Source organism: Octopus bimaculoides, chromosome 1, assembly GCF_001194135.2.
Source record: "Octopus bimaculoides isolate UCB-OBI-ISO-001 chromosome 1, ASM119413v2, whole genome shotgun sequence".
In the NCBI taxonomy this organism is placed as follows: Eukaryota; Metazoa; Mollusca; class Cephalopoda; order Octopoda; family Octopodidae; genus Octopus; species Octopus bimaculoides.
In genome coordinates, this window is record NC_068981.1 from 165,990,739 (window position 1) to 166,012,899 (window position 22,161).

At 35.5% G+C, this 22,161-nt stretch overlaps 1 protein-coding gene across 4 annotated transcripts in view; it reads left to right on the forward strand.

The window, feature by feature from the left end:
* The window catches only part of LOC106869320 (EVI5-like protein), a 301,815-nt gene that overhangs the window by 191,016 nt on the left and 88,638 nt on the right, over nucleotides 1–22,161 (forward strand). For all 4 annotated transcript variants that reach the window (XM_014915019.2, XM_014915018.2, XM_014915020.2 and 1 more), the window contains 4 exons: nucleotides 7,234–7,359; nucleotides 9,170–9,313; nucleotides 11,498–11,587; nucleotides 16,657–16,754. In XM_014915019.2, coding sequence (XP_014770505.1) covers nucleotides 7,234–7,359; nucleotides 9,170–9,313; nucleotides 11,498–11,587; nucleotides 16,657–16,754 — 458 coding nt within the window. The remainder of the gene's footprint in view (nucleotides 1–7,233; nucleotides 7,360–9,169; nucleotides 9,314–11,497; nucleotides 11,588–16,656; nucleotides 16,755–22,161) is intronic.

Genomic DNA, 22,161 nt, shown 5'->3' on the forward strand with positions numbered 1-22,161 from the left:
CCTGTTTTTTATATATATATATATATATATATATATATATATATCAAAGCAACTAGTTATTTATTATTGATGTGTTAAACACATGACATCCTTTTCTATCACAACAACGATTAATTGTTAATGCACAATAGTATTTATCTATTGTAGTAGAACAAGTCTTAGCCAACACTGCATACGTAATCAAATATCCTGGATATATGTAAACAATTGTTTATACAATTTCTCCATGGACAGAGGATGGACCCTGAAGAGCTGGTCCAAACAGAACCAAAATCAGTTGGGCTAATCCCTCCTTATTCCACCTGCTGTGAGATTATATAGATACTGTAAGCAAATTACAGGGTGGAAGTGCTAAGCAGTGATGTGTATAAATACAAGGTTATTACTCCAAAATGCTTGCATCTCACAGTCTGGGTAGGTGGTGCTGCGAGTTGATTTTTATGTATTTACACCATTTGTCTACAGCAGGGGTTCTCAACCATTTTAATCTATGGACCCCTTTGATTACTATTTTATTCTGCCCCTCCCTAGTTATTTAATGTTTAAAAACTAGTTTTATTGATACTTCTTTCAAAATTATTGTTTTGTTATTCACACATTAACTTGTGTAGGTTAAACCCTGTAAAACATTAGAGAAAGAAACCTAGCTGTTACTTGTCACATATACTAATACATGCATCTAAAGTAAAATTTATTCATGGGCCCTTAAAATACTATTGTGGATGCCCAATTTACTACTTTGTTGCGTGGACCCCACAAAATCTTATATGGACTCCAGTTGAGAACCACTGGTCTAAAGCGAGAAATTTTCTCCTTGACAAAACACGTTGAATGGCTTTCTTATGGGTTCAACTATGCCCCAAGCATATTTGAACTGGTAATAAAGTTTGTGTGTATAGATATTGGTTTCTATTTACATTTTATTACACAAGTAGTGTCAGCTAAGACATTTATTACTACAATAGATATACACTGTGGTACATTTATATTATATGAAAATAAAAATAATAACAGTATATATAAAGGTATACAGAAGTGAGTTAAAAATTTGAGGAATTACACCAATTCATCATTTGAATTAAAAAAACATTATGGCAGCTAAGGAGTATGTGTATCATCCCATTGTAATTAACACTACTGGAGGAATACTCAACCATTTCTATAAATATAGTGCCAAATTACCTATAAGGTGAGACATAGACACATTCCAGAAAATACTAAGTTATATGAGCTGTAGATATTAAGGCTTTCTTACACATGGTATTTATTAACCTTGAACATTTAATGTGTGTTTTCAAAGATGTAGCTAATTCTTTTTGAAGAAGGAAGACACTTGATGCTATTTCTCAAACAAAGAAAAATGAAGATAATGATGATAATAATAATCCTTCTTATAACAGGTACAAGTCCTGAAATTTTTGGAGAGGAAATTAGTCCTTGACTGGTGCTTATTTCATCAACCTCAGAAGGACTAGAGGTAAAGCTGAGCTCAGAACATAAAGACAAACAATACACTGCTAAGCATTTTGTCTGGCATGCTAATGATTTTGCCAGCTCACCACAATAACAACAACAACGTCAATAATAATAAATGTCAAAAAATAGCAACTCAAAAAGTTAATCCTTTTGAAAGCATCTACTTGAAATTGTCTCTGGTTCTGTAATACAAAACCCATTTTTTAAAGTGTGCATATAAGTGTTCCAAATTTGAATCCTCCCATAATAATTTTATTCATGAACATTTCATTATGTTCCAAATACCAGCTTAGTAATAACTAATTTATTTTACTAAATCTCTCCAAATTTTGATTATTTTCAAAATGAATTAATATGGTCGCAAAAACAGATCACTCTTATTCTAAAGAAATGTGTCTTGCCTATAAGATAAGACTTTCTGATGACAAGGATTATTTTCAAAGTAAGGATATCTTATCTAGTTACAAATCTAAAGTAATTCAAAAGAGAAGACATAGTCAGCCAAAACAACCATAGTACATTACTAGTTTTACAATGTTTTGCACATGAAGTGAGGTCATCAGGTTACTGCTGAAGATTTCACTTGCATGACATATTTAGAGAAAATCACACTCACATGCTTCTTGAAGCTTAAAGATCATGGAGATATTTATTTCAACTGAATTCTACAAATGAATGAAATATTTACACAATATACACAATCTATATAGGTGTAGATGTGTCTGTGGTAAGAAGCTTGCTTCCCAACCTGGGTTCAGTCCCACTATGTGGCACCTTGGGCACGTGTCTCCTACTATAGGCTTGGGCTAACCAAAGCTTTGTGAGTGGATTTGGTAGATGGAAACTGAAAGAAGCCCGTCATGTATGTATATATATATGTGTGTGTCTGTGGTTGTCCTTACCTCCATCATTTGACAACCAATGTTGGTGTGTTTATGTCCCCAAAACTTAGTGGTTAGGCAAAAGAGACCGATAGAATTAGTACTAGGCTTACAAAGAATAAGTCCTGGGGTCGATTTGTTCGACTAAAGGTGGTGCTCCAGCATGGCCGCAGTCAATTGACTGAAACATGTAAAAGAGTAATGTCCCTGTTTTGTGTAGCAGTGATCTGCATCTCAACATGATACCTATTTACAGTTAGCTGAACTGAGCCACTAGAAGCTAAATATCTCTCTTGGAGAGACAGCACAGATCTAACAACTTGCTATGTGAAGTGTCAGGCATCTATCTTTTATCTTTTACTTGTTTCAGTCATTATGCTGGGGCACTACCTTGAATTTTTAGTCAAATGAATCGACCCCAGTACTTAATTTTGCTAAGCCTAGTGCTTATTCTATTGGTACCTTTTGCCAAACTGCTAAGTTACAGAGATGTAAGCACAGCAACACTGATTGTCAAGTGGTAGTGGTGGTGGGACAGACACAAAGACACACATACACATAGATATGATATATATATAAATATATATATATTGGGCCCCTTCGTACATTGGGCCTCACCGAGGCGATGACTACGGACCGAGACCTTTGGAAATGGGCTGTGCGTGAGAAGACCCGGCAAGCCAAGTAAGATCGTTGCCAGTGCCCCTGGACTGGTTCTTGTGCGGGTGGCACATGAGATGCACCATTTTGAGCGTGGCCGTTGCCAGTACCGCCTGACTGGCTCCTGTAGGATTTTCGAGCGAGATCGTTGCCAGTGCCCCTGGACTGGCTTGTGCGGGTGGCACATAAAAGACACCATTTCGAGCGTGGCCGTTTTCGTGCGGGTGACACGTAAAAGCACCCACTACACTCTCTGAGTGGTTGGCGTTAGGAAGGGCATCCAGCTGTAGAAACTCTGCCAAATCAGACTGGAGCCTGGTGTTGCCATCCGGTTTCACCAGCCCTCAGTCAAATCGTCCAACCCATGCTAGCATGGAAAGCGGACGTTAAACGATGATGATGATGATGATGATATATATATATATATGTGTGTGTGTATATACAAAAGGTTTCTTTCAGTTTCTGTCTACCAAATCCACTCATAAAGCTCTGGTCAGCCCAGGGCTATAAGTACAAGATACTTGGCCAAGGTGCCATGCAGTGGGACTGAACCCGAAACCATGTGGTTGGGAAGCAAGCTTCTTACCACACAGCTATGCCTGCACCTAAGTAAGTGAAGATTGTTTTGCTGATGAGGTCAGAATAAAACCAAAACATGTCTGAAGTTATCTATTGCTGGAAAAATAAAAATAAATATTTCTCATTTAGCAATACTCATTATTTTTTTTTACCTTTCTTTCACTGCATATATTATTTTAGTTAGGTTTTTAAACTCCATTCATTAAAAACATTAATTCTATTTTCACTTGAGTTTAATTTACCGACCTCAGGGTAGTGTTTTTCATGCAAGTGGTGGGGAATTAAGGATTGGAAAGGCCCTCCCTGACAAATTGCCATGTTTGATACAATTAAGGTGTTTAAACTTTTCCTAAGTCATGTCAATGAGAGCAAACTTCATGGGTGTAAAGTATATTTTGTTTTCTCAATTAATAAAGAAGTGGGAGGAAGAGCAAAAAAAAAATTCACTAATCTTTTGTGGGTTTCTGGTATTTGTCAGTTTGAGAATAACTGTCTGAGAAGGGAGAAACATGAAAGGAATTGTCATCTCTGACAGAATTTAAACAAAGGTGTTTGAAGTAGATGCCAAAACATTGAGTGCTATTCTATCATTCCACTCAACTCCCTTGCCATCTTTTAACCACAGAATGATTATTACTTTTTTTATTCTCTTCCCATCTCTGTCTCTCTCTCTCCCTCTCCATTTCTCTCACTCTCACTCACTCTTTCTTAGTTTCTGTCTTTCTTTGAGCAGTAGGAAGGGTGAGCATTTTTTTAGAAAATAGGTATTTGTGTGTTAAAGCTACCTGCTTGTCTTAAACATGAAGGAATGTGTAAAGAATTCTTGTAATTGTATTATGATATATATATATATATATATATATATATATATATATATATATATACACACACACACATACACACTCAGTGTGCTATTGATGTTATTGTTCTTTTATATTATTTGTAACTAAAACAATTGCTAGGAACGTCACATGTGTTTGAAAGTCTTTCAGTCTCCTTTGGTTAATTACTATAATATCTCCTGTCTTAAATACAGTGTGTTAAAATGTTTGTGACTTGTTTGGTTGCTGGTGAGTATGCAAGTCTCACTCATGCTCAAAGCCAATTAGATTTTTGCATAAATTTTTTTTTAGAAAAGCACAATTAGGAATAATACATATAGATATAAAGCTTACATACGTAATTAGTGTCAAGCATACATAGGAGAAATGAATAAAAACAGAAAATGCAATGAATGTAGCTGTGTCAAAGAGTCATTCATATTAACCATTTTAGAATGCACAATAGCTGTTATCTTTTATCCTTTACTTGATTCATTCATTGGACTACGGCCATGCAGGGGCACCACCTTGAAGGGTCTTAGTAAGTCTGGTACTTATTCTATTGGCTTTTTACTGAATCACAAAGTTATGGAGACATTATCAAACCATCACGGGTTAACCAAGCAATGGGAAGGGTGAGAAATACAGAAACACACACACTAATATATACATGTATGTATATATGTATGTATGTACATACAAGGGTGTGCTGAAAAGTTCATGGCTTTAAGGGTATTGTGAAAGGCATGGTTGGAGGCCTGATTTTCTGAGTTCTTTTAGTAAAACTGAAGGACCACTGCAATAAGCGTGTGAAGAATATATTGAGTAAAATCATAATTAGCTAATCTTCCTGTATTTTCTTTTATCCAAAGCCAGGAACTTGTATGTGTATATATATATGTGTGTGTATCATCATCATCATCATCATCATCGTTTAACGTCCGCTTTCCATGCTAGCATGGGTTATATATATATGTATATATATATGAGGGGGTGCTGGAAAGTTCCTGGATTTAAGGGTATCATGAAAAGCCTGGTTGGAAGCCCAGCCTTCTGAGTTCTTTTACGGGGCTTAGAAAAACTGAAGGAGCACTGCAATAAGTATGTGAATCTGAGAAAGGAATATATTGAATAGAAACATAATTAACTGATCCTCCTGTATTTTCTTTTACCCAAAGCCATGAACTTTCATCACCCCCTCATGTGTGTGTGCTTCCACATCATTTCTATCTACCAATTCATTTACAAGGTATTGGTTGGTCTTAAGCTATAGTAGAAGACACTTGCCCAAAGTGCAGAATAGTGGGATTGAACCTGAAACCACATGGTTTGCAAAGTGATCTTCTCAACATCCTATGTGAATATACAGTTTTTGATTGTTCTTAAATGGTTTAAACATCTGTTGCATGATGTAAATGGCTCAGTTTCAATATAAAGGCTCAGATCAAGTCACTTGTAAAAAGTGACTCAGTTTCAATATATAGGCTCAGATTAAGTCACATGTAAAACACATACAACCATGTAATAAATGGGAAAATGCACACATAAAAAGAAAGAAAAAAATTGACTAAATTTGGTTCTGTTGAAAGTCTTTAATAAAGAACTGACTCAAAGACATACTCTATATTTGAACTTTGCTTTGCAGCCATATGATCTTAGGTTTAGGCGTATTGTGTTGCATCATGGACAAGTGTTTTCTACTGTTGCCTTAGGTCAGCCAAAATAGTGTGAATAGAATTAGTAAATGGACAACTGCATGGAAATGGAAGCCTGTTGTGCGTGTGTGCAAGTGTATGAAAATTGTCATTTGCAAGGAAGCTTGCTTCCTAGCTACGTGGTTTGGGGTTCAGTTCCACTGCATTGCGCCTTGGGCAACTGTCTTCTGCTATAGCCTCAGGCTGATTGAAGCCTTGTGATTGAATTTGGTTGGCAGAAGTTTCCGTCATCTGTGTATATGCATGTGTAAGTGCTTGTGCCCCCTATCAGAGAGGAGGAAAATTTCTCACTTGAAACCCTCTTATTGAAAAGTCAGTGTTCTTATGTGCACTTTCTCACTGAATATTATGTCCCATAACTTTGTACACTGGAAATAGTGGAATAAAGGCTCTCTTATGTGTGAAACAGGAAAGGGTTGTCAACAGAAGGAGTATCCAGCTATTAAATGCTGACTCAAATATGGTCCTGCATTTGAGGCCAGGGAAATGGGTAATATTTAGTTCTCATGTACAATGCTCACCCCCCTATTTTCAAGATGTAAAATCTGGAGAAAAGAGTACATGAATAAATACAATATTTGACAAATGGTTCATGAGTCTTGATGACATTTTTGTATGTTTCTGGGATTAATACATTCTTCGTTGTCTCAGTTCATCGTTCTGCTTCAAAAATTGAATATCACTACCTCTTATCATGGACTGTCAATAATAATAATAATGGTTTCTAACATCAGTAAGGCAGGAAACAGTTGTTTAATTGAAGTGTGAAATTTCTTCAGTGGCAGTAATGTGGTGGTGTAATAATTGACTGGTACTCATTTTATCAAAACTTGGCAAGGTTTGAAGTTGATACATTGTTTGGCAGTCTAACAATTGTGGAACTTGCCATCATAACTTTAGCAATTATATATGCAAATTTTCAGTAAAGACATAATAAACTAAATTACTGCTTGCTAGATTTAGTGTCCCACCCAAAGACTAATTTCTACATGTGTTGAAAAGAATTATTTCTGCTTATACAAATAAGAAGACTGGCACAGATTACAGACTAAACTTTGATTATTTAATATATATTATCTCTCTCTTGTTTTATTTCTTTAGATGCCTGAAGAGGAGGCATTTGCAGTGTTGGTAACACTGATGCAAGAATACCGGTTACGAGAACTTTTTAAACCCAGTATGGCAGAGCTGGGTTTGTGTATGTACCAATTAGAATGCATGATTCAGGTAAATAAGAAAATGTTGGTTCTGTATGATATCTTGTGTACATTCATGACACTCTTTGACGTTTTTTTATAATCAATTTTGGCGAACTCTAAAAGAATATATACTGTATAATTCTCTACTGCTTTTATTATTTATTCTTTCTATTGTCTCAAATTTTGGGCTGCACTATTCCAGATATGTTAATGGAACTTTGGTTGCTAGTCTTAAATGATTTTTTTATGTTTTTATCTGAAGCAGAAACCTAACTCTTACAATGTAATTTTGGTCACATAAAGGATGTAGAATCACTTAGAGATGTATAAAAAAATTGTTGGACCAAGCATTGTAGGAGTGTGATTGCCAGAGATGTATAGTTTACTTAATGTGTTTTTTTTTCTTGTTATACAACTGATTAGAGTTAAATAGAGCCCATAGAAAGCCAACATTCTTATGCTTGATATGTAGAAATATCAGATGTGTCAGTAAGGATAATTTAGATTTTAGTTTTGAATTTGACTCCTTTGGTAACTGGATAAATATGCAAAAATGTTATAGTCTTGTTATAGCCTTCAGTTTTGAATTACAATTTCACTATAGTATGTGTCAAACAACAGACCAATCAATAAATTTAGTAAGATATGTACCACACATATATTAAGGATACAAATAATTCTAAATTATAGATTGAACAAGAATGTCATTTACCAAGTGTTCAATAGCAAATGCTACAACATTGCACTTTTGGTTGGTATTTGCAATGATGAGTCTATAACTCAAACTTCTAGCATGAAATTGGTAGGTAACTGACTGATTTAGACAGACTTAAATTTGAAAATAAACTATTTTAACAGTATTGTTTGTTAAATCAAAGATGTGTAGCAGTTAAGGTGTCAGAATACTTTCTCAAGGATGTGATTAAGATGTCGGAATACTTTCTGGGAAAAACACTTCACTCTTCTTTTTATATTATTTTAAGCGGCATCTGCATTTGGTGATCCTGCCAGTGCAGAGGCCACTTAAAAAGCATCCTGTCCACACTGTAAAGTGGTTGGCATTTGGAAGGGCATCCAGCTGTAAAATCCATGCCAAAACTGACCTCGCCTGTGCTGGTGCCATGTAAAAAACACTCAGCTCACTTTGTGGAGTGGTTGGTGTTAGGAAGAGTATTCAACTGTAAAAACTGTGCCAAAACAGACACAGAAGTATTGTGCAGGCTCCTGCCTGGCCAGTTCCTGTCAAACTGTTCTTCCCATGCCAGCATGGAAGGAGGACATTAAATGATGATGATGATAGGAATAACTATGAAATCATTTTGAAAGGTATCCTATCACAGACCAGCATCCTAACTAAGCTAGCCACTTAAAGTCAAGAAAACACAGCTAAGTACTACTAGCCTCCAAAAATTCCTCTAAGGCTTAGAAAAAATTTACCCTTTCTTTTTATAAACAACCATCTGGTTACAGAATATTCTGAACTGAATTTTTTTGTTTTGTTGTGTAACTCTCAATTATCTCTGATTAAACAGACTTAGTGATAGAATATGATTTGAAGAAGATTTGGTTATTTCATTAGCTCAATCAATTACAGAGACAATTCCTCATTAGCTCCTGTTAAATAAAATCTAAGAATTTGCAAGTTCAATAAGTTGGATTGTAATGAGGAGTGGAGAAGTCTGGCTTGTTTTGTTAATAAAAGTGGGTGAATGCCTGTATATCTGTGTTTGGGAAATGAGTGCATATGTACCTGCATCAGTGTGGGTGTGTAAATCTTTGGTTTGAATTAAAAACAGAATGTCTAAAAATGTTAATCTATCTTCTCATTTTTTTTAAAGGAACTACTACCAAATCTTCACATCCATTTCCAAACGCAAGGATTTCACACATCTATGTATGCATCCTCTTGGTTCCTGACATTATTTGCCACTAGCTTACCATTATCACTGGCTTGTCGAGTCATGGATCTGTTTATCTCCGAGGTAATATTTACAGTTTATTATTACTTTTACACCTGTATCCTTACAGCCTACATTGGTTTGCAATGAATACTTTCAAGTTTACTCCTTAAGACACAATAAATTTTTCAATATAATTTAAATATCAATGTCTCTTCTAAATGTGAGTAGCTCTGCAGCTCCTCCACAAGAACCTACTCTGTTCCTCACCTTCTCTCATATATTGGTTACACATTTTGGCACAAGGCCAGGAATTTCGTGAGTGGAAGTAAGTCAATTATATTGATCCCAGAGTTCGACAGATACTCATTCTATGGATCCCCAAAAGGATGAAAAGCAAAGTCAATCATGGCAGAATTTGAACTCAGAACATAAAAGACAGACAAAATGCTGCAAAGCATTTTGCCCGACAGGCTTATGATTCTGCCAGCTCGCCACCTTAATCCCTTCTCTCATATAGTAACATCTCATTCCCTAACATGAAGCCGACTCCCAACTCACTCGAGGTTCTTAGTCTTGCAAGCTGCATGATGACCTCAGTAATGCTGGTGATATGAAAAAACAGCCAGTATATGCTGTAAAATGAGTGGTGTTAGGATGGGCATCCAGCTATACAAACCATGCCAAAACAGACACCGGAGTACAAAGCAGTCCTTGGGCCCATCAGATCCTGTCAAACCATTGCCAGCCTGGAATGTGTATTCTAAATGATGATGATGCCAGGGGAAAATTAAAATTATAATCTGCATATTATATTGAAACTGAAAAATTAGATATTAACATGATTGTTTGTTATCTGAGACTGTGGTTGTGAGATGTATTTCACTTTACATATGGTGGTCAAGAGTGAGTTTAAACGTTACTTTAACATTACAAAAGGAAGGTAACTGGGTGTGCCTGATTAACAAGTTCCTATTTTAGCATTCAGTGTAAGTGATTAACAAATAGAAGGCTATTCAATTGCATACATAATATCTCGAACAGAGATTCTCCCCCACCGCCTCAAATTTCTTTCCAAGGGTGGAGTACAACAAAATTGTTAAAACATCAGACAAAATGCCTTGCTGTATTTAGTTACGGCTCTTTACATTCATAGTTAAAATTCTACCCAAGTCTTTTTTTTTCTTTTCCTTTTTTTTTTTTTTTTTAAGGCTTTCATTCTTTCAGGTTGATATATATAGCACCAGCCAAGTAGTGGGTCGATGTAATCGACTAGCTTCCCTCCCTAAATTTCTGTGTCTATATTGTGTCTATATTAGAAACATTTATTATTACGTATTAAAGACGGCGAGGTGGCAGAATCGTTAGCACGCCTGCTAAAATGCTTTGCGGCATTTCATCCGTCTTCACGTTCTGACTTCAAAATCCGTCGAGGTCGCAATAAAATAAATACCAATTGAATACCGAGGTCGATGGAATCGACTTACCCATTACCCCCTAAATAATTGGCCCTGTCCCAAAATTTGAAATCATTGTTACGTATTAGATAAATAGGAAATAGATTAAGCCTGATTCTCTCCCTTACATAAAATGACTGAATCAGTCACAACGGATAATAGTTTCCAAAATTCTTTATACACTATAATTTACTGCAGATCGGTCTGTCACCTCAAGCAACTAAAAATATAGTTTTATATGTAAATTCGATGTGAAAAAAGGAGTTGTTTCGTATAAATATTCTTGGAAAAAACATCAGTTTGTGTGATATAAATTTTAAATTACTGACTAATACGGTTTGTAATCCAACACCTTATCATGCCTCTACGACTTATCTCCCTTAGATCTTAGCCGTTGTAACCATTGGTGTATTTCTTGCTTTTAGAATTGTTACTGTTTTTGTCTTTACCTCGTCAGCTGAGCATAGATTTCACCGTACTTATCGCAGTGGTGATGAGAGAATCACCAAGTAGATGTACAATATTGTACATTTCTACTCTCATAGAACATCATTCAAAACCACTAAATATTAGGCCTATCCTTCACACTTCAGTATTTCATATTTATTTTACCCCATAAAGTTATCTTCAACAGTTAAAATATAAACAGCATTTGTAGCAATAGCTGCAATAGTCTGCCAAGACATGCGCGAACATCGTATACATATCACCGAAAAAAAATTTCTTTGTATGTTTAGTTTTGTTGTAATTTTTTTTTTTTTAATCTATGAAGTTATGAATAATACAGAGAATTTTATTTTATTAATTGTAGGGTATGGAAATTGTCTTTCGAATTGGGATGGCTATTCTTCAAATGAGTCAAGAAATATTGATGTCATTAGATATGGAGGGAATGCTGAAGGTAACATCAGTTTGTGTTTTGTTTTTATTGTGTTTTTTTTAATAGAATTACTTGTTTCTCCTTAGCTTTCATAGATGGCTGGATTGATACATCAGCTCACTAGTTTTGTTTTAGAAAGATGACAGGACTGAACTCTTCAAGAACATCTTTATAGTTTTTGTATCGTATAAAAATGATTCCATCTTCTTTAGTCTGTTGCTTTCCTCTCTAAGATGATTAAATTGTGAAACACTCCTTGAATTAAAGTTACTCAACAAAGATAAAAATTTCTTTTAAGTGACTGTGTGGTAAGTAGCTTGCTTACCAACCACATGGTTCCAGGTTCAGTCCCACTGCGTGGCACCTTGGGCAAGTGTCTTCTACTATAGCCTCGGGCCGACCAAAGCCTTGTGAGTGGATTTGGTAGACGGAAACTGAAAGAAGCCTGTCGTATATATGTATATATATATAGATATATATATGTGTGTTTGTGTGTCTGTGTTTGTCTCCCCACCATCGCTTGACAACCGATGCTGGTGTGTTTACGTCCCCGTAACTTAGCGGTTCGGCAAAAAGAGACCAATAGAATAAGTACTAGGCTTACAAAGAATAGGTCCTGGGGTCGATTTTCTCAACTAAAGGCGGTGCTCCAGCATGGCCACAGTCAAATGACTGAAACAGGTAAAAGAGTAAAAGAGTAATCATTTCCAAGATTTCAGAGTTATGAAAGAGTGATCTGAGTAAAGTATTGCAGTTTGCTTTCAGTAAATGAAGTTGGGTCAGTGACTCAATATGCCATATTCTCTCTTCTCACTCTCTGTATGTACTCTGTTAAAAATATAAGATCTTTGCATTGTGAAATACCCTGGGAAATGTATTTTGGAATCGAAAGCTCAGCCCTAAACATTATAGTTTGACAATTAGTAAAATAGTAAAAAAAATCCTGTATCACTTTAAATATAGTTCACAGTCTCTTTAAAATTAAAGTATGTTTAGCCATCATCATCATCATCATCATCATCGTTTAACGTCCGCTTTCCATGCTAGCATGGGTTGGACGATTTGACTGAGGACTGGTGAAACCGGATGGCAACACCAGGCTCCAGTCTAATTTGGCAGAGTTTCTACAGCTGGATGCCCTTCCTAACGCCAACCACTCAGAGAGTGTAGTGGGTGCTTTTACGTGTCACCCGCACGAAAACGGCCACGCTCGAAATGGTGTCTTTTATGTGCCACCCGCACAAGCCAGTCCAGGGGCACTGGCAACGATCTCGCTCGAAAATCCTACGGGAGCCAGTCAGGCGGTACTGGCAACGGCCACGCTCCTTCAACATTATTTTAACATCTGTTTGTCCTTGCTCGTAATTATATACGAGTTCAGCATATTGCTATGCGTTTCAATCTTGCATCATTTTATCTGTAAGGTTTTAAGATTTAGACTCACTTACTTTCTTCTATATCTTCCACATATTTTCTTTACTTAGAGAAGCTCCACTACATACAACAGTTTTTAACCTAGCATATTTAATCTATTCATGTCAAGTGGCCATTCTAAAATAGTTGTCTCTCCTAATGCAAACTGTTTTTTCAGCTCACTTCTGACATGCTTTTAAGAAAGATAAATTCTGTGTCCAACAGATTTTGTTCACCCCATTTCTTTCTGGACTACTCTGATCTTCCCCATTCAATGTCTCTATTATATATCATTATTATGCATACAAAGAGAAGTAACAGATCCTTGAATTTCTTTTACCAATTTCTTAGTCTAGCTACTGGCACTAATTAGGTCACACAAGTTGAAAATGTAAACTACATCTAATAAATGGTTTGAACATCTCATGGACTTCATTTCATGAGTGCCCTTTATGATAGCCACCCTTTATATATATGTCTTCCTGTGGAAGAGGTAGATCCAGAGAGACCTGGGATGAGGTGGTGAAGCACAACCTTCGAATGCTGGGCCTCACGGAGGCAATGACAAGGGACAGAGACCTTTGTTTCCTAAAGTTTCTGCTGTATATTGTTCCTGTTGGTAACCTTGATTGGTAGACTTAAATCTATTACCTGGTTCACCACCATCACCTTGTCTTCCTTTACTGGAGCCTACTCTGTTGTAATAATTATTTTCTTTCTGTGAGAAAGAAGGAAATGTCTGTGACCTTCTTAAGCCCTTTTTAGACTGAAAGGAAAAGATTAAGTTCATACTATAACATTATTGTGGCTGCTGTTCTAAATAAATTTCTGTGGATTTATTGACTAGAGGGAACACATAAACAACTGAGTCTATTGTGAACACAATTTCTCAGGGGGCACATCATAAATATGTATTTTCTCAAATAGCCAAAACATTCATAAAATCTTCAACCAAAGGAAATGATAGCAAATACATAGGGAAAAAAAATCTGAGGATTTAACAACCAAACATAAATTCAACAAAAAATGGTTGTTGAGTATAAATGTAATATAAACTGGGCAAAATGTGTTCAAAGTATTTCAGCTAAGAAATATTCCAACTGAAGATAAATTTGAAAACAATTATAATAGCAGTTCATTTCTGTTACTGTAGCAACATAATCAATGCTGGAAATGAGTAACAAAGGTTTTTAGTTGCAATGGAGCTGTGGAGCTGAACTCTACTGTAAATACAACCATACTTTCTATGTACACAGGTGCACTAATAATATAAAGTGCATGAGCTGATCAGACAGTCATCAAAATGTGGTTCACATTTTCAATTATTTGCATGGCCTAGTTTGTATTAAATTTATAGTTAACATATTGTTGCTAGACTAAGAATGCTGGAGAAGAAATTCAGAGACTTGTTACTTCTGTTGGCATACATAATTGTGAGACATTGTATGAGAAAGATCAGTGAGGACCAGTGAAGTGAGCATGATCTTTTAAATGCATAACATTAATATATAATGAAAGCAGGTCACATGCCATCTGAAAGAGTAGCTCATACTAAAGGATGTAGGACAGACAACTATACTTTTACTTGTTTCAGTCATTTGACTGCCCATGCTGGAGCACCACCTTTAGTCAAACAAATCGATCCTAGGACTTTGCAAGCCTAGTACTTATTCTATCAGCCTCTTTTGCCAAACTACTAAGTTATGGAGCTGTAAACACGCCAGCATCAGTTGTCAAGCAATGTTAGGGAGACAAACACAGACACACAAACATATAAACACGCATACATAACGGGCTTCTTTCAGTTTCCGTCTACCAAATCCACTCACAAGGCTTTGGTCAGCCTGAGGTTATAGAGGAAGACACTTGCCCAAGGTGCCACACAGTGGGACTGAACCCGGAACCATGTGGTTGGTAAGCAAGGTACTTACCACACACCCACTCCTGCACCTAATATATATATATATATATATATATATATATATAAACAAACTCATGCACCTGTCTGTATATTTTAAGAAGTATGTTTTCATCTTGTCAATGTGATGGAATAGAAATACTAAACTACTGGAAAGGTTGAAGTTTTACTTTTACTAAAAGAAAATATACCATTCTAGTGTTTCCTTTTTAGGACCAAATACATACCATATTTATGTCTTTTATATATAATTTTATTGGCCTTCTTTAAAAAAAGAAGGTACATGGCCATGATTGTAAGGTCATGAGTTTGATCCTTGGACACCAAGCAGCATGTTGTGTTCTGGAGCAAAGCACTTCATTTCACATTGCTCCACTTTACTCGGCTGAAAGCAAGTTCAAGCCAATGGCTGGGTCAAAAGTGAGATGTCTATGTCTACTTGTGTCTACATAAACACCTAAAATAAATAGTGAAAGTCTGGTACAAGTTACCAAGTCATACTCACAAGTAACTGCTAAGCTTATTGGTCTCCTTTACTGTTGAATTTAATCGCAAGTTGCACACAGTGGCTGATGTGCAACAGCCTAATTCATATTGAACCTTTTTTTCTTTTTTGTTAATGTATTAGTTGAAGTGTGGAGGCATCATGATCGTAAGATTGTGGTTTCGATTCCTGGACCAGGTGACGCGTTGTGTTCTTGAGCAAAACACTTCATTTCACATTGCTCCAGTCCACTCAGCTAGCAAAAATGAGTAACGTTGCGATGGACTGGCATCCACGTCCAGCTGGGGAACACGTACGCCATTGAAACCGGGAAACCGGGCCCATAAGCCTAGCTTGGCTTTAAAAGGGCGCATTTATTTATTTTTCTATTAGTTGAAGTAGGAAAGGCAACATTACAAGTTTTTATAGGGTTCCTGTGACTGTGGAGGGAAAGGAAATAAGATACCATGACTACTTGGTTATTGCAGTAACAAGTAGTACATTAATATGTGAGACTAAACTCAGACCATAGTCTTAGTCTAAATATCTGAACCAGAGTGGCTGCTATCTATGAACTTCAGGTTGTACCATGTGACAGGTAACCCTTTTAATACCAACCCACTTGAGAAATTTCCTGGTTCTATGACAAACTTCCTGATTTTAAAATGATTTAAATCAGAGTTATCCATGAATCCCTTTGATTACTATTTTATTCTGGAGGATCCCCATAGCCATTCAATGTTTAAAAACTAATTTTATAGAAACTCCTTTCAAAATTCCTATTTTGTTTTTTACACATTAACTTATGTGGATTGAACTATGTAAAATTAGAGAAAGAAACCTAACTGTTTCTTGCAATACATACCAATACATACATCTAAAGCAAAATTTTTTCAGGAGCCCTTAAGATACTATTGTGGATCCCTAATTTACTATTTTGTTGCACAGGCCCCCAAAAATCTTATATGAACCTTCAGGGGCCATATGAACCCCAGTTGAGAACCAATGATCTGAATGATCTAAATCGAAACTTTCTTTAAAAATTTCATGTTAATTTATGTTCCAAACACCAACTTAATAATGATAAAGTTTGTTTTACTAAATTTTGTATTTTCAAAATTAATTGAAACAAAGGCAGTGTATTCCAACAGAAATATTACAGAAAAGTTAACCAGTAGATACTTTCCTCAGTGATGGGGAATTTCCAAGACATTTGTATTTATAATATTTACATGAACTGAAACAAGTAATGATTTGTTTTCTTTCTATTTAAAGTTTTTCCAGAAAACTGTTCCTGCCATATATGAACAAGACCAAGAGAAACTTATTCATACTGCTTTTCTTATCAAATACAATGCCAAAAAAATGAAAAAGTAAGATTTTTCCTTCCTATATTTTCTCTGTTTATTTTTTAGCTCTTTCAGTATTCTGCTTCATCAATCTCTGGTTAGAATTACAGTTGTACTTCATGCACCCCGTAGCTTCAATTACCGCTATTATTGTGTGTTTTAATTAGAAACAGTAGTTCCTGAACCATAACCTTATTAACAGTTTAATCCAATGGAACAATTAATGACTTGGTTGCATTTCTAAGTAGGAAGCGGTGAGAAAGAGTGCAGTTGAATCTCAAATATTTGTACTCCTTCATCTAAAGTAATTCCAACTACATTTCCTAGAAGGTTACTACAGATGTTTGTAGCTCAGTGTATGGGCCCCTGCATCAGGTATATGCAGATTTGAAACTACTGGTATAACATGTCTGTCAAACTGCTGTGTAGCAACCTCTTGAATCCCAACAGGTCGTAATTCAAGTGCAGCGTTAGACTAATATTGTTGCAGTTACATGCATTCTACAATGTAAAATGTTCATGGCAAATTTCATGCATTTCATCAGCTGCAATGATTCTGTGTGCTTTCATTTTGATTGGTTAGTGTTGAGTTGGCTGAGTATGTTACATAAAGCAGTCATTCACAATAGTGTACTCCTTAAGGCTTTGAATTTGCGCTTTGTTGATTGTTTTTCTTCTTCTATCTACATAGTTTGTTTGTAAATTTACATAGTGCTTCAAGCCACAATCTCCATATTTCTGTTTACAGATGATTGAAATATTCTCTACATATACCAGTCTATGATAACTGTTTCCGACTGAATTTCCCTTGATTTGTAAAGTCTATCATACTTTAAACACAAAACCAAATTCCTTTGTGGCCAAGTTTGTGAAAGTAGTATCAATTTGCACATTTTTGTTGTAATAGTAGTTTCTTCTGACAAAGAATGAAACCACAGAATCTTGGGAGAGAGGAAAATGGAATGCAGTCACATTCATACCTTTCTAAATTACATGAATGACACGAGGGAAAAGTGAAATGACTTCAGCCATTGATCAGAACTAGTTCATAGTCAAGTCACTATGGAGGCCTCAATGCTGTCATTTAACATGTTAGAAGTAACAGCCAAATCTTTAAATCACTATCAGCTATATTTTAAAAAACGGTAGAGTACTTTAGATAATGGAAACCTAGATACATTATACCTTAAAAAAATTAAAAGGAGATGAACACAACTTGAACATGTTTTTTTATAGGTCTTTATTGATTTAAATAGTAATTCAGTGGTGTACTTTCTAATCAATGTACATTGTGTCAGTTGTTGTGTAAGTCTACTAATGATACATATAAGCATTGACATTGGCTAGCTATCAATATTTTGTATAACGTGTGACTGTCTATGTAATTTTCTTTGATTTTCTTTCATTCATCCACCTCTCTTTCTCTGTGTGTGTTGTTCTCTGTCTCATCTAAATATCTCAGTTTAATAACAACCAATATAAACGTTAGTTGATTTCTTCAGTTGTGCTTTACATCATATGGAGAGAGAGTGAAAGCGATATAAAGAGAGTGAACATATCAGGTACAGGATGAATACACATACTAGGCTTAGAGAGAGAGAGAGAGAGAGAGAGAGAGAAGCATAAATTTGGTTTGGTGTTATGAAAAATACATTTTTTTTTTTTAATGAAATTTTGCAGGGATAGAGTTTTGATGGTGTAAAGTTCAATTGTGTTGATAAAATTTAGAAAAATAATGGCAAACATTTATTATAAATATTAAAATGAAAAATTTTTGTTTAACTCTTTTGTGTTCAGATTATTCTGTCAAATGTAATGCTTATTCATTCATAATAGTTTGAATTAAGCATGCCTTATTTTCTAGCTTCAAGACTTCAACAATGTGATTGCTTATTTTTTAGAATGACACAGTAGGGCAGGTGTGAGAGGTTAGATATGGCCAGGGGGAACATTTAGGACAGATATGGCTGGTTTAAATGCTAACATGTGTAGGACAGATATAGCTGGTTAAAATGCTAAAGAGTTAGTTCAAGGTAAAAAGTGTTTCTTTTGAAATTAGTATTTATTTCATTATTTTAAATAAGCATCAAGAAATTTGATAAAAGTTGAATTATAATTATTGTATGTATGTCAGTATTTCCTGATGTTACTCACGGTGGCAAAAGTATACTTCCAAAGTTATCCATCATATGACAGGTATCAGTCTAATTTAAACATACTCATCATGTGGGTAAGTCTGTTGCCAGCAAAATTTCAACTTAACTCATTTGAGTCACTTTCTAAGTAAACCAAAACTTTAGAAGCACAGCCTAACATCCATACCTTTTCTTTCTTTTGCATTTTTACATCTTTTAAAAATCCTAAATTGGCCTGTGCTATCTTCCATTGAATGTCAGTGCATGAGCATATATGCATGTGCTTGTGCATTCAAACACGTGTACTCAATTGCCAGCATGAAACTCAGCAAAAACCCCCAGAAAAGAGGCTGTGTAAATCATCAGCTTCAAATGAATTTATAATATGTACTTAAGTATATTGAGTACATATTCTCTTGTTGTTACATTCATTTGTGTGTGTGTGTGTGAGAAAGAGAGAGAGAGGTATTGCTATAAGAGTAACTCAAGGGCCTTGATTTTCATGTCAAGGCATGTTTGAAAAGTGCCTTGACATGACTTTCTAACCCATGGATCACTCTTGAAGTATTTTCAACTAATAACAGATTTTATATACTATGCTGTATGAATTTAGTATTCTTTCTTCCATTTGTAAAACCATTATTCCTATACACACACCACCACCACCACCACTACTATCCCCATTTGGTTGGGGAAGCTTTTTCTTTCGCTTCCCCCCCACTCCCCATTTCTCCTATCTCCTGTTCGTTTTTGGCATGTCTTGCAAGCTTGTCGACAACCTCGCTAGTGCCAGTGACATGAAGGCAGGAAAAAAAGCACCCACTACAAAGTGGCTAGTGTTAGCTAGAGAATCCAGCTGTAGAAACCATGCCAAAGCTAACATTGGAGCTTTAATGCAGCCTTGTCAATGGTTTGTATGTTGTATTTCCTATGCTTTTAGCATTTATCGAATTTGTCCTTTATTTCTTATATATAAATAGATAAAACAGTGTGCTGTTACCTGTGTGGTGACTATAATATGAGACTTTAAAGATAAATGTTATAATGGCATAAAGAATTTTAAATATATTTTACTTGTTTCTGTCATTGGACTGCAGCCAAGTTGGGTCACTACTTTGAAGGATTTTTAGTCAAACAGATCAACTCCTGTGTATATTTTAAGTCTGATACTTATTCTACCAGTCTATTTTTTGCTGAACCACTAATCACAGGACCATAAGTAAACCAGCATCAGTTGCTAAGCTATGTGGGGTGAGGGTGACAAACACAACCACAAAGACACACACACACACAAAGAGTTATATATACACACAGATGCCTTCCACACATTTCCATCTACCAAATTCCTTTCTCACAAGACACTGGCCAGTCTGAGGCTATAGCAGAAGACACTTGCCCAAGGTGTCATATAGTGTGACTGAACCTGAAACCATGTAGTTGCAAAATGAGCTTCTTAATCACACAGTCATGTCTGCACCTAACTATTAAAAAGTAAAATAGAATTATTTTTTAATATTAGTGTTAAAGGCACCAAATTGGTAGTCATTAGAGTGTTGGATAGAATGCTTTACAAATTTTGTTTGAGTCTTGTTCTCTGCACTCTGACTCCAAGTCCTGCTAAGGTCAAATTGACTTCTCTCCTTTATGGTCAATAAATAAAGTGGGTGTTGATTCATCTCTCTCTCTCTCTCTCTCTCTCTCTCTCTCTCTCTCTCAACTACAATATGCTGTGAGAAGGGTCATGGTGAACACTCACCTCAGTGTCCCTTTCTCCAGAAAGAGAAGAAGATTGAGTGAGGGCTTGCTGTCCAGTCCCTTCTCTTGGACAAAACTGATATGCTTACTGGAACTATCCCAGTTGGAATGATATGGAGTACACCATCTAACAGAAATTTTTTAAGATCTTGGTGGTTTTTAACATTTGATGCAGATATAGAAAGTGATGGAAAATGTTGAAGAGTATGGACGTAAAAATTAATGGGAACTTGTTTAGAAGAAATTCAACTAATGCATATATTATTTGTCTTCTAAAACTCTTAAAATTACTTCTAGTTTTACAATATTCATGATGGGGTTTTTTTTTTGTTAATTATATCAATCTCAATACTTAATCTGATACTTATCTAATCAACTTGAGAAGGGATGAAAAAGTAGTCAACTAGGTGTAGAGGGAGACAACCAATACAGATTAAAATAATACAGGGTATTTTCATTTCAGCTATTTTTTGGTATCCATGTCAATTCTCTTTATCCCTCTCAACAAATATCACCAGATTTGAACTCAGAATGTTAAAAGCCAGAACAAATGCCAGGAAGTATATTGTCTTGTGATCTAACTATTCTGCCAATCCACTGTCCTTAATATAGTTTTTTTGTATTTCATCTATTTTCCCACGTTTGTACAGTTAAGTTAGGTTTTCCTTGAGGCAAAGCATATTAACACCTGGATGCACTTCTTATTACTAACTAATCAACTGTGAAGTAGGAGAGGGCGACTTATCTTTGTTAATCAGGTACAATGGACGAACTAATAAGAGTGAGGTTCCTTGTTCAAGGCTAAAACACAATAGCTTCGTCAACCATTCATCTTTCACAAAGGTTCAAAATAGGAGTTTGCTTTGCACACATTCATATACATGCATGTGTGTGCATGCATGCATGCTATTCTTCTATGTGCTTTGATCTAATATTCTTCTTTAGATGATAGAACAAAGAAAATTGTTTTATATATATACATACGCACTTTCATGAAATCCCAGCAACAGATATATAGCAGTTACTGTTAGTTCTATTATTGATTTCTGTATAACTGTTCACCTAATTTATCTATAACCTTAAGCAGGAATTAGCTCAAGCCCATGTGTGATTGCACTTTTCATTATATTTGTTTACTTATGATGTCATGTATATATATATCTATACTATATATAAAACAGAGATGTGTGTAATCGCTTTTCACGTGAAATCGACTTCACCAAATGCTTCCATACTTGTAATGCATGAATAATTTGACCTCGGATAAATGTTAGGCTCTTCATTTGATTTTTTTTAATTAAAAATAAATAATATTGCTTTATATTTAAGATTCACTTCTTTAAAAAGGTTCCTCAATGTCAACTTCCGGTATTGACGTAACAACGACAAAAAGCTTCACTCTCTATTTTGTGTGTGACTGTGTGTGTTCGTGTGTATGAGAGAGAGAGAGAGAGTAAATACTACATACACACCGCTCTCTCACTCTGTCTCACACACATACACACGCACACACACACCCCTTGACTCACTCACACTCTGTC